The sequence below is a fragment of the Papaver somniferum genome, chromosome 11, assembly GCF_003573695.1.
Source record: "Papaver somniferum cultivar HN1 chromosome 11, ASM357369v1, whole genome shotgun sequence".
NCBI lineage: Eukaryota > Viridiplantae > Streptophyta > Magnoliopsida > Ranunculales > Papaveraceae > Papaver > Papaver somniferum.
The window spans coordinates 18,379,625-18,393,822 of record NC_039368.1 but is presented as its reverse complement, the minus strand read 5'-3'; the positions used below and the strand labels follow the sequence as shown (position 1 = coordinate 18,393,822).

General features: G+C 36.8%; 1 protein-coding gene across 2 annotated transcripts; it reads left to right on the top strand.

Moving 5' to 3' along the window:
• Positions 1-899: 899 nt before the first annotated feature.
• LOC113323095 (putative uncharacterized protein DDB_G0293878) lies at positions 900-4,854 on the top strand. Of its 2 annotated transcripts, none has more exons than XM_026571346.1 (2): positions 900-1,088; positions 1,853-4,854. In XM_026571346.1, exon 2 carries the CDS (start codon positions 2,189-2,191, stop codon positions 3,815-3,817), a length of 1,629 nt encoding a protein of 542 aa, XP_026427131.1. In that variant the 5' UTR covers positions 900-1,088; positions 1,853-2,188; the 3' UTR covers positions 3,818-4,854. The 2 variants fall into 2 exon arrangements, with proteins under 2 accessions (XP_026427131.1, XP_026427129.1); XM_026571344.1 differs by having other exon boundaries at positions 1,819-4,854.
• Positions 4,855-14,198: the final 9,344 nt, after the last annotated feature.

Below are 14,198 nucleotides of genomic sequence, written 5' to 3'. Positions count from 1 at the left end.
TCTCACGGATAAAAGCTGGAATCTCTGAAGAAGAATACAGAAACTGAACATACCTTTGCTCTTTCTTCTCAATCACTAAATAAGAAAACAACCCTGAAAAAGCTAAGAAGAGAACTACAATGATTATGCCTCCTCAAATCCCTTTTTAGTCGTTAGGAGTAAAATGGCTAAGAACCTAAATCATTAAAACAATACATGAAATTTAAGATGCCTCCGATAAAAATCAAATCCTTCTCTTAACCGTCAGGAGAAAAATGACTGAGATCATTAAAACTATGCATGACTTTCTAATTTGTGTAGCCATGAAAGTCTGGATGATTAAGATTGTTCTGAACAGTCATAGAATGAGAGACTAGGGTTATTTAACTCGTACCCTAGCAGTGTTCCTAACGGTCTTAATTAGTACGATCACATTTTCTTTTTTTAGACTTATAATTTTGTATAAATGCCTTTAATTAATAATTGTCAATTAATCCACGCTATGATATACTTTGCAAGATTTTCAATAATGTAATCTTGCATAACAAAGACTTAACGATTAATCGCCGATTAACTCGTTTATGTGCCATAAATTAAATGATAAACAATAAAGAAAATTCAAACTTAGGGTTTTAACTTGATGGTTTTTTAATTAATGAAAAAAAAAAGTTAGTGAAGAAGAAAAAATAAAAATGATAATAATCATAGCTAGAGTTGATTTGATTTTTATAAATGGTAAATAGGAAAAATCAGAATTAAAAAATGTATTGATTTTAGAGATTGTGAAAGGATGAGAAATAGAAAACGTGGGAATAAGAAATAGGGAACATCAAAATAAATCTTGCGTTGTTAACTTTGTTTCCCTTGAACAAAAGTTTCTTTATCCAAGTCGGCGAGTCAGGACTCCAGACCGACCTTTTTCTCTGGAAGAAAAGTTTCTTTATCCAAGTTGGCGAGTCAGGACTCCGGAGTCCGGACCGACCTTATAAGACAGAATAAATTGCTATAAGAATAAGACGGTTTAACTTGGGATCCGGGCAATCTCATTACGGCGCCTCCGCTTTCTTTTCTTCTCCCTGGTTTTCGTAAAAGATTTTGTTCCTCTGAAGGTAATTTATCTGGATTTGTAGGCTTTAGGTATCTGATCTTCATTTTTAAGTCTATCTTGCCGCCAATTGTATGATGGAAAAAATATTACATGTACGTCTTGGATTCTGGTTCATATGATATGACAATCTCATTGTTGTTTTTTAACCACCTGTGTTTTACATGTCTTTTGATTCTTTCTAGTTACTTTTCATTGTTCAATTTACATTCTAAACCTGTTAAGTATTTGCAATTTAGTATTATGAATCACCAATTATTTGTTTTCAATCGATGATAATTGATGTAGAGTAAGTATGAATTTGGTTTTTATTTTCCTCAGATCTATTTTACGAAGAAACCATGCATGTTACTCAGTTCATCTAGATATATTGCCTGGTATATATGTTTAGATTACTTCATATCACTGCGCTTATACATGTCTTTTCATCTCTTTTAATGTATTTTATTGTAACTTTTACCCGTGAATCTAAGTTATCTCTTTGTAATTCAGAAACAAAGAAATACATGGTTCTTGTCTTATTAATGTCTTAATTGTACTGGTTTGGTGGTGGAATTCACGTTTTTTCTTCTTCTTTCTGTAATAGGATTTGTTGATTTTAGAGTACAATTTTCATGATCTGGCTGTTGCTTTTTTCACACTGTGCATGCTAAAGTTATTTTGTATAGAAGTTGAGAAATAGTTCCTGGGCTAATTGGACGATATGTGCTTAAATTTATCTCTTTGTAATTCAGAAACAAAGAAATACATGGTTCCTACTTTGCGCAGGACCATTGGAAAACCTATGTCGGTAATAACACGCGATGGTTCCTCTATTTGTGGTGGAGATCTCTCAGGTCTTCGTTATGCTCCTACTACCAGTGATCCAGGTGCTTATACTGAAGATAATGGAGGGTCATTTTTGAGTGAAACTAAAAGTGAGAGAGTAACACACTCCTTGCACTCCACAAACAAAAACAGCAAGAGAAAAAACATGTACCTGCAGAAGGAAAACACATCAGTTTCTTGCAGGAAAAATGCCAGGAAACAGCATCAGGACCTGTATTTCGTGAACGAGAATAGGCGTCCGTTAAACCCATTAGACTTAATGTTATAACTTCTCATATGACTTCAAAGACGAGCAACAACGAAAAGGCCAAGAAGAAGTCACCCTCTGCTGAGCCTGGTTGTATAACTGTCAAGGCTTGTCATAGCTCCAGTTCAGATGCTGATACTGTAGATTCTGAATATAATAGAGGGTTATGTCTGCAGCAGGAAAACCAAAATCCTAATACCCCAGTTTCTCGCAGGAAAAATGCCAAGAAACAGCAGCAGAACTTGTATTACAAGAATGAGAATATGCACCCGTTAAACCCATCAAACCATAATGTTCCAACTTCTCATATGACTTCAAAGACTAGCAACAACGAAAAGACCAAGAAGAAGTCACCCTCTGAAGAACCTGGCCGTATAACTGTTGAGGCTTGTCATAGCTCCGGTTTAGATGTTGATCCTGTGGATTCTGAAGATAATAGAGGGTTATGTCTGCAACAGGAAAACCAAAATCCTAATGCCTTGGGTTCTTGCAGGAAAAATGCCAAGAAGCAGCAGCAGAACCTGTATTACGAGAATGAGAATAAGCGCCTATCAAACCATAATGTTCTAACTTCTCATATGACTTCAAAGACGAGCAACAATGAAAAGACCAAGAAGAAGTCACCCTCTGAAGAACCTGGCCGTCTAACTGTTGAGGCTTGTCATAGCTCCGGTTTAGATGTTGATCCTGTAGATTCTGAAGATAATAGAGGGTTATGTCTGCAACAGGAAAACCAAAATCCTAATTCCTTGGGTTCTTGCAGGAAAAATGCCAAGAAGCAGCAGCAGAACCTGTATTACGAGAATGAGAATAAGCGCCTATCAAACTGTAATGTTCTAACTTCTCATATGACTTCAAAGATGAGCAACAACGAAAAGACCAAGAAGAAGTCACCCTCTGAAGAACCTGGCCGTATAACTGTTGAGGCTTGTCATAGCTCCGGTTTAGATGTTGATCCTGTAGATTCTGAAGATAATAGAGGGTTATATATGCAGCAGGAAAACCAAAATCCTTACACCCCAGTTTCTCGCAGGAAAAATGCCAAGAAACAGCAGCAGGACCTGTATTTCGTGAACGAGAATAGGCGTCCGTTAAACCCATTAGACCTTAATGTTCTAACTTCTCATATGACTTCAAAGATGAGCAACAACGAAAAGACCAAGAAGAAGAAGCCACTCTCTGAAGAACCTGGTGGTACTGTCAAGGCTTGTTATAGCTCTGATTCAGATGTTGATTATGTTTGTCGTAGCTCTGATTCAGATGATTCTGTAGATTCTGAAGATAACACAGGGTTATGTTCGCCAGAAACCAAAAGTGAGAAGGTGAGTAAAGGTCCTGCACGTTTGAGCTCCTTACTTTCCTTACTGCCCACAAGCAAGAACAAGAACAAAGATATGCAACAGCAGAAAGCAAAGTTTAGTAACATCCCTCGTGGCCCCTCGAGCATTGATGGCTGTCTTTCTTTTATGACTTCAAAGATGAAAATCAACGAGGAGACCAAGAGGCACCAGCTGGATAAGGAACAATGGGAAGCTTCCTGGTATCAAGGAATTGGGAAGCCAAACTCAATGTATGGCCCTCATGAGATGACATACTGGGTAACTGTAGATGGCTACTTCAGAAAGAAGAGGAGGTGGATCTGGAGCTATTATTCATGACGAACTTGGTAAACCCATTGTTGCCTTTTCTGGGATTTCTAGAGTGCCAGTTTCATTCCTTCATCACCAGTTGGAGGGTATGATAGAAGAAGGGCTGGGACTCACATTGAAGTATCAGCTTCTAGATATTGTGCTTGGATGCAATTCTAAGCGTGCTGTTAACATCGTCAGCAGGGTTCTTGGTACAATAAATGGATGCCGTTCTCATGGCATTGGAGATAGTTCTTTTAATGTTGTTTGTGGAAGATGTGTGAAGCAGCTTGCCACTTTTGATGAGTATCCCACTGTGTTTCCTCTCTTGAGGAAAACTGTGAAGATGTGTGATAAGTTTCCTTTGACGGTGGAATTCTTCAGTTTCTCAAGAGAACTCAACAGATCAGCTGATTTTCTGGCTAAGCTTGATGTGCATGTCAGGGAGATCAATCCATGCCAATTCCCTGAGGACTTGAAAAAAATTCTTGCTGAAGATTTTTGTGGCTCTCATAAGCACGGGTTGCCTTTTATTCCATAGAGTTTCTGCTTTCACTTTTCGTTTTTGTCTGGATCTATTGGCTAATACACCTATCACTTTTGTTGATTATGCTGCGGGTATCCCTCCCGGTATGAAGAGGCCAACTTTGCAGGCTTCTTCCAGGTGCTGGAGATAAAATAGAAGTCATCAGTAGCAGCAGCAGATTATCTGGCTAAGCTTGGCGGACCTGCCATCGTTCTTATGATTAGTTTTTAGCTTTGTCTGGTGCGCTGAAACTACTTTTAGTATTTTTTGATGTCTGATATAGAGATGGAATGATTCTGAGTTAATCTTACAGTCTGCGCAGTAGATTCAAGCCCCCATCGTATGTGACACTCCATACTACAGATTTCTCCTTTCATCTGCATGTATGATTTTTCAACTGTGTTTCTCGGATACGTAAGTAACGTAACTTTCGGCTTAAAGCTGGCATAGGACTGTAAATTTAGATCAAGCTGGCATAGCTCTTAATATTTTTGCACTGTCACTTGTCCTTTGGTTTAAATTTATGGAAAATGATTTATATCTGGTGAGAGAATGGTGGGACCCACATTAAGTATCAGGTGAGTGAGTGTATCAGCTAAACCGCCTGGTCAGGGACCACCCCATTCTCTCTCACTCGGTACACACTGTGACCTACCTTGAACTGTTTATTGTAAAAAAAAGTTTGTGTCACTTTTCCCAATTTTTGTCCCATAATGATACGACTGGAAAAATAAAATATTAAAAATAGGATCAGGATTCATATCATATAACAAAATCGGCAAAACATTTTGACAAGGGGAAATTATTATTTGGTCATTCGGTGGCCCCAAATATGTTTGGTCCAGTGGAAAAGGCGTATGTAGTTATGGGATTAGGAGTATAAAATTGACAAAACTACTTTTCTGTACTATTTAATATTAGTTTTCGATATTTTTTCTATTTTCATAATTATTTGATTTTATGTTTTCTGATGAATTCTAAGCTTCCTACTTAGTTTTTTTTTATAGGAGTTCATTATATTTGATGAACTATCAGGTGTTTGGTAATGCTTTTTTTTAGATTCGAGCCCATTTTTTAAAATGAACACACAGCAAAAATTTCATTATTATGAACAAAAAATCAAAATTCAATTTTTCAAATGAACACTCAATTGAAGTATAGAATCTCGATGATTGGACGACTATTAGACATATTGCATGCTGGTATAGAGCTCTAACGTCTCTAGGATGTCACACTGTTCCCTGACTATGCAGAATCAATGTTCAGAACGAGTATGACGTCTCTACCATCTCATACCTCGATAGAGCCATTCATAGATTAATTCTAGCACAACATTCATCAATTGAATTACTAGAATAATTTATTTTATCTCATTACTCCATTTGATGGCTTATCCTCGGCTGGATTCCATGAATTAGAAATAGATATTGAAAAAACGGGGTGCAACAACCACACCCAATATTTCGATTAGCAATCTGTATGGACTAACTCCAATATACTTTCAAGAGAATCAACTAGACTCAATCTTAATAAAGTATATCAAAGAATTCTAATATCTCTATTTCATAATGTAATCAGCAAATCGAACAGATAGAAATCCGTGAGCCTGATTATTATGTGAAATAACTTGAACGATACCAAAGACCAATGTTCGAGTGTCAATCAATGTAAATCAACAACCAAAGGTTAGATATTTTAATTAATTGATCTTAACGCACAACCTGTGATATTTCAATTATATAACAAAATATAATGCGTAAAAGAAATAACACAGATACCAGAATTTTGTTAACGAGGAAACCGCAAATGCAGAACAACCCCGGGACCTAGTCCAGATTGAACACATAATGTATTAAGCCGCTACAGACACTAGCATACTACAAACTAACTTCGGTCTGGCCTGTAGTTGAACCCCAATCAATCTCACACTGATCAAAGATACAGTTGCGCTCCTTACGTCTCTGATCCCAGCAGGATACTACACACTTGATTCCGTTAGCTGATCTCACCCACAACTAAGAGTTGCTACGACCCATAGTCGAAGACTTTAATAAACAAATTTGTATCACACAGAAAAGTCTATGGTAATAGATAAATCTGTCTCCCACAGAAATACCTACGAGTTTTTTTATGTCTTTTGATAAATCAAGGTGAACATGAACCAATTTATATTCCCGAAGAGCAACCTAGTATTATCAATCACCTCACAATAATCTTAATCGACGCGGCGAAAGAAGATATTGTGGATTCACAAACGATGAGACGAAGATGTTTGTGACTATTTTTATATCTTGCCTATCGGAGATATTCATCTCAAGCCAGTCGTTAGGATTGTACTCAATACGATAGAATCAACAAGATCAGATCACACAACTACAAGAAAGTAGTATCGGTTTGGATTCACAATCCCAAGGAAGTCTTCAAGTGGTTAACCTACAGGGTCTCGAGAAGAAACCTAAGGTTAAAGTAGAATCGACTCTAGCTTATACAACTAGTATCACACAGGAGGTGTGGGTATTAGGTTTCCCAGTTGCTAGAGTTCTCCCTTATATAGTCTTTCGAATCAGGGTTTGCAATCAATGTTAGCTTAATAACAAAACATTCAATATTCACCGTTAGATGAAAACCTAATTAGATTCAAGCTAATATCATTCAACCGTTGGATCGAAAACTTAGCTTGTTACACAAAAATGAAATGCACGATTTTAGGTTTGTGTAGCGGTACCCAGACATGTACATTTGTTGGTTCAACAGTAGTTAACCAAATGGTTATCCATATGAGCACTTTCATATCAACCATATTATTCTTCATCATAACTAGTTTGAATGACTCAAATGAACTAGTTAGAGAGTGGTTCAATTGCATAAATCTTATAGAAGTATACAAGACACAATTGAAGCAAAAACGATTTGATTCACCCGAATCGATTCATGAACTTTGTAGCCACGGTTTGCAAATTGCATTCCTTGGTTAATATAAATATAATTAACAAATAATCGTCTTTAGATATAATCAACTCAAGTACGCAGACTTAGTTCGCGGACTTAAGTTCCCGGAAGGAGTTCTCAAACTCCAGCAGATTTCCTCGGGATGAGAACTTCCGCCAGTTCGCGGACTGAGTTCACAGCACTTGTTCCGGTTTTCCTGATCAACAAAGTACGCATATTTTGGTTCAAGGAATAAGAACTTATACATATATGTGTTGCCACACAATGCTTATATCCAATATCGTTTATATAATCTGAACTCTCATTTCAATCATTGAAACATTCTTAGATGACGTTATATAGTTGTTATTCACAAACCATTTTTCGTCAAAGCCATTTTCAAAGTGATTGAAACATAACATGACTTTCGTCACTATGTAAAGATGAACTTGGCCAAAGCGAAAGCTTACCAACACGTATTTCGAGAAATAGATAAGCGAGATAAACTCGGCTCAAAATAGCAAATATGTATAATCAAAGTCTATGTAGCAAAACGACTTTTGTCTCAAGATAGGAGATAGAGTATATAGAATTTTGAGTGATAGATAAGTTCAAGTCTCCACATACCTTTTAGTAGATGAAGTTCCACAAGTTCCTTGAGTAGTTCTTCGTATTATATGATGATTGCCATGGAGTTCTTGAGATCAACTACACTTTCTGTCCTAGTCCGAGACTTAGCTATAGTAGACTAGAAATAAAGACTTATAGTTTTGATCACTGACATTGACAAACATGCTTGAGATAGCAACGCATGCGAGTTCGACCGAGCAGTGCTCTAATAATCTCCCCCTTTGTCAATTTTAGTGACAAAACAATCAATACATATGGAATACAAAAATAAATGAATAAACTTTTGTATCTCCTACTCCACATGCCTAATCTTCAACATTACTCGAAATCTTTGTCACTTCCAAGTACTTCAATGATCCCAAAGGTTGTAATTTCAGCATCATCGTTGTTGAAAATCTGTAGCTATAACAATGAGAAAACAAGTATTCTCAATCATTATTATACAATGCCATAGTATCATTTCACAACATCAAAGTTCAATTGTATCACAACTTCGACAACAATACTATGGTGATATGTATCACTCCCCCTTAGTTAATACTCCATATCACATGGAAACCACTCCCCCTTACATAATGATCCTAAAACCATATATATTTGTTGTGTGAACTACATATTAATTCTCCCCCTTTTTGTCAATAAAATTGGCAAAGGTACGAAAACGGTATCCTAATGAAATTTCCATAAGAGACATTTCATGACAAAAAGAAAGCACATATCAACTTATTTAGATGCAATCATATAGCCGAAGCTAAATGATTTCATCAAGGAGTTTATATAGATACAAGATAACCCATATAATATTCCACAGCCGCACTCCCCACAAAGATTTGGCAATTAAGCACAGTTCAATTAAGAAGTGTCCCCCATAATATGTCATTCCCGAAAGAACAACAAGAGCGACCTTAATTTCAAAAGAAAAGAAGGATTTCTTTGGACACAACAAATCACATACGAATATGAATTTGAATCCAAAAATATTCAATTAAATTATCCACAGGAGAATCCATGATTAATTTAATCGGAAATATACAATCAAATTAACCACAAAAAGTGGTGAATTTAATTGGTCATGCTCGAAATGAGAGAATTTACGGAGCCTCACGGTATATACATAAAAATATGGATCAGGGAAGATCAATACTGCGGAATACACAAGGATTCATTCTATTTTCCATTACTATTCACACAATGACATACAATAGACATAATCCTTGTAAACAAAAGATTTTAACCTATCTTCCATAAATAAATGACATAATAAGCTTAACTTTTGTAATGTCAAAAGTTCATTCATTCTTTTATCAATACATGCATATCGACGTACGAAAGACTTAACTTTTGACAAGGTATGGGACAATCATAGTTCACGGACGCAAACACACATATCCCATAACAAATTGCAATATATAAAACCATAAAGATTAATACTAAATTTTTCAGAATTTAAACAAATAAACCTAAAACACATGAAGATGAAAACGTTGGACATAGCTATGTGTAATCACAATAATGGCTATTCCAAACTCTAGTTATTCTTCTAAACAAAACAAGAAAATAAAATTCTTATCCGATATTTACTAGATGTTAAAACCTTTGAAGAACTCTTTATCGTCCCCGAACTCATTGTCGTCAACAACCATTAGAACATAAGGTTCATGAAGATATGAGTTAATATCAATAAACCTTCTTGACTGATAACGAACCAGGGCCTTCTGAATCTCATGAGTCTTAAACACAAAAGCCTTTATTTTCTGAATCTCCTTTTGCATCTCCTTCAACACTTCAAGAACATCAGAAAACTTCTGAGAATTTGAAGGAACATCTCTAGGCTTCCTCGCATTCCTTATTTTCTTTTCAATGTCGGAGCCAACGAAGATTTCTCTTTTTCCTTCATGATTGATGGCTTGACAATCATATTAACATCTTTTCCATCAGAAGACATGATACTTGGAGTATCCATGAACGTATGGGTTTGTGGGAGGAAATCACAATATCAACAAGTGATCTTAAGATAAAAGAGGTTTCAAGTAAGGAAAAGGGAATATAGTTTTAACAAGTTCGTACACGCACAATTCTGAACCCTAAATGGAGTAGAATTGTCGAGAATAACCCTCCTTTATTGGTAGACATGGATTCCAAAACAAAACTAAGAAAAGAAGAGAGCAACCTTTTCCTAAAGCCTGAGAGGTACATAATCTTGTCTCATTTGATCAGGCACATGGGAAAAGATTTACAAATCAACACAATCAAGTTGTGTTGCGGTGAACAACAATTTGTCCACCATTTTCCTCTTGAGAAGAATCCACAGACCTCTATCTATCAAAACGATTTGACCATACTTTCTTCTCTAATGGTCTTGTTTTATGCTTGGAAACTAACTTCTTAGACGAAGATAAAATCCTACATACCTCAGCGGTCTTCTGAGCAAGGTTAAGCTTATTTGCTAATCGATTTGCTCTTCGTTGAAGTTTGTTGACATGCCTCAATTGGTGTTTTTACTTGTAACATTTTGATAGTTCATGACCCTTTACATAACAATATGAGCATGTCAATCTTGGATAAAAATCAGGCCTCTGAGATGTGCAAGAAACTAGACACATGGTGGAACCTGAAACATTACATATAGAGTTTCCAAAGAAGGGGTCAATTGTTTCTTCCAGATTGGTTGAGTTTTCCTCTGAAAGAATATCAAGATTGATGTATGTAATGCTACAATTATCAAAATCAATATTTTCACCAAAAAGTGCAACACTTGGGTTTCTCATCTTCATTAGAATCATAGCTGTCAGACATTTTATCAAGAGTTGAAGCAAGACCTTTGTTCCCAGTGTATTTTCTACGATTTGAGCACTCGTTTGCAAAATGACCAAATCCCTTACACTTAAAGCATTGAGGCATATCCTCGTCATCAGTTTCATCTGTGTCCCTGTTTTTAGGAGGAATACGATTATGAGGTTTGACTGATGCTCTAGGCTTATCTCTGGAGAACCGTTTACTTCTCTTCAACAGAAGATCCCTAAACTGTCTTGTGATCATCGAGGCCGATTTTTCAAGATCTTCATCTGATGAATCAGTCTCAGAGTGATCGTTTTTCAGAGATATACACTTTTTTTACTTTTATCTTGTGTCTTTTAGTGCTTTGAACGCAACATCCTTAGACTTGGATGAATGCTCGTGATCAAAGATCTTAAGCTTCCCAACCAGCGTATTTCTGGAGAGATTATCAAGGTTATTTCCCTCAACGATGGCATGCTTCTTAGAGTCGTATCTAGATGGCAGCGATCTGAAAATTTTCATCGCAATGTCCTTTTCAGGAATAGTCTTATCCAATGCAAAAGATGCATTAACAATTTCAGATCTTTGTGATTAAACTCATCATATGAATCTTCATCTGCCATACGAAGGTTTTCCCAATCCGAATTAAGGTTTTGAAGCCTAGCTTCCTTTTCACTGGTATTAACTTCGAATACGGCTTCTAAGATATCCCACGCATCTTTAGACCTAGTGCAATTTGACACATGGTGTTGAAGATTTAGGGTAATGGCATGTATGATGGTGTTCAAACCGTCGGAATTTTTCTTTGCAGCAAGTATCTCGGCAGGGATGTATTCACCAATGTTCTTGGGAACGTTTACATTTCCTACTGCCACAACGGGAGCATCATAGCCATTAACTACATATACCCATGATTGAAAATCACGTGCTTGAAGAAAAGCTCGCATAACAATTTTCCACCATAAGTAATTCGATCCATCGAAGACTGGTGGTACGTTAATAGAGATAGCACCTTGATAGACGCATTTATGTGTCTATTTTGTTCTCAATTTTCTGTATTGTTAGACTCGATTAAGTTCTTATTGTCTTATTTTGTGTTCTTATAGGAAATTTTAGAGAAATAAGTCCTTGCGGTGAAATGGGCTCAAAAAGCAGTGTTTTACACCCCAGAGAAAATTACTAAAGGCACCCCAGAAATGTACCGTAGGCACCCCAGAAATGCACCGGAAGCGTCCCAGAAATGTCCCGGAGGAACCCAGAAAATTACTATTTCCACCCAAAATTACTATTTCCACCCAAATTGCTATTTGCACCCCAGCTTTGGTTAAGGGGAAACCCTTCTTCATCATTTGAAAATTTGAATTGGCGGGAACTTTAGTTATCGTCTGCAACATTTTGTGGAGCAGAATTGGACGAGATTTTATGTGAGTTTTTTCACGGGATTAGATTGCAAACAGCCTGTTTCACTCAAACAGGGAAGGTAGTTGACTCATGCACGTATTAAAGGGAAGATATGATACGATTCTAAGTGACACAGGGAATGGAAACATTGAGGACAATGTTAGATTTAAGTTTGGGGGTATGGGAAAATCTTTTAGTTGCAATAAATAAACTCCAGAACCTAGAAATTTATGCGTATTCAGGATGGCACTAACTAATATAAGTGGATGGAAGCATCTTGGTTGTAGGAGTTGAGGAACCAATCTGATTAGATGGAAACATCTATAGAGTCTATTCATAAAAGCACATAGCTCAGGTGTTAGAAATAACATGATAGTTGCACCATATCTCGTTGAGTCCTTTTCATTTTTTTTTTATTTTTTTTTTCATTTTAAACTATGTTTCTCTAAGTGATTAGGTGGGCACATGATTCAAGTTGTTACCACTGCTAGGGTGAATTAAAGTGACTGAGTTACTAAAAAAAAAGACCGGACCAGTTAGACCAATCGGAATAAGTATTAACACTTGGATAGCAATATGCGTGTGTTCTCCCTGTTTCCGTCGCCTAAGCAAGCGTGGAATGCAGGACCCATGGGAACTATCGTGTAATCTGCTGACAAGAAGCATGCGCTTGGATCAAAAAGATATATTCATGCCGTTAAGTTAAAAAAAAAAAATTGTTATTGTTCTGTGTAGTCAACTGTTGGTTCCCTTGTATTTGGCAGTTTGTTGATCTAGATTTAAGTTATTAACCACTGGTTCCCTTGTATATGCCAGTTGTGTTGATATTAGTCATACCGGTATCTCAGTCCATTAGGATAGGTTCATTCTGGCAGTGGCCTTCAGACAGATATGTTAAACATCGATCATCTGGTTAACATCAAAACCATCTACATTTTTCTATTTCCATCTCCTTTTTCTATCCATATGATTAGTTTGACTCCGAATATGATGTCCATAGTGCAACTATCTGAGTAGAGCTCTGTCACTTACATGAATTTTAGTATGCTTGAGTGCAAACTCGTGTACAACAATTGGAATTTCGCATCAGGGTTCTTCCTCCCATAAGCAATAAGTATGCCAACCAATGAGGTTCTTTAGTGCTTTCCAAGGTTCTGTGTAGATAGCTAGGGTCTGGAGTAAAGGTTTTGTGGGTACACCTCTGGTAAACCCTCCGGAGACAACACTCCGCCACTAGGGCCACCTAGGGGTTCAAATGATTTTCCTTTCTAGAATAAATTTGCTCGAGGACTAGCAAATAATAAGTTTGGGGGTATTTGATAGACGCATTTATGTGTCTATTTTGTTCTCAATTTTCTGTATTGTTAGACTCGATTAAGCACTTATTGTGTTATTTTGTGTTCTTGTAGGAAATTTTAGAGAAATAAGCCCTTGCGGCGAAATGGGCTCAAAAAGCAGTGTTTTACACCCCCAGAGAAAATTACTAAAGGCACCCCAGAAATGTACCGTAGGCACCCCAGAAATGCACCGGAAGCGTCCCAGAAATGTCCCAGAGGAACCCAGAAAATTACTATTTCCACCCAAAATTACTATTTCCACCCAAATTGTTATTCGCACCCCAGCTTTGGTTAAGGGGCAACCCTTCTTCATCATTTGAAAATTCGAATTGGCGGGAAATTTAGTTATCGTCTGCAACATTTTGTGGAGCAGAATTGGACAAGATTTTATGTGAGTTTTTTCACGGGATTAGATTGCAAACAGCCTGTTTCACTCAAACAGGGAAGGTAGTTGACTCATGCACGTATTAAAGGGAAGATATGATACGATTCTAAGTGACACAGGGAATGGAAAATTTTGAAGTTAAAGCAGAGAATACGTATCTTATGAGAACAGGGAAAGAATATATTCACAGGTTAATCATATATATCACATCCATAGAGTTTAGGAAAGTTTTGAATGCTGCAGACGCGTGATCAGAAAAGAAGGGAATAATCCCATGAAAATATTTTTCATTTACCACAGAGATTTTTGGAGTTATTAGAGGAGATTCGAAGTCCTGCTGTGTATAAATAGTCTACTGTGGTTGATTGGAAGGGGTGGTCGAGAGTTGGGAGGAGAAGAGAGGAAGCTGCAGAGGAAGAATCACGA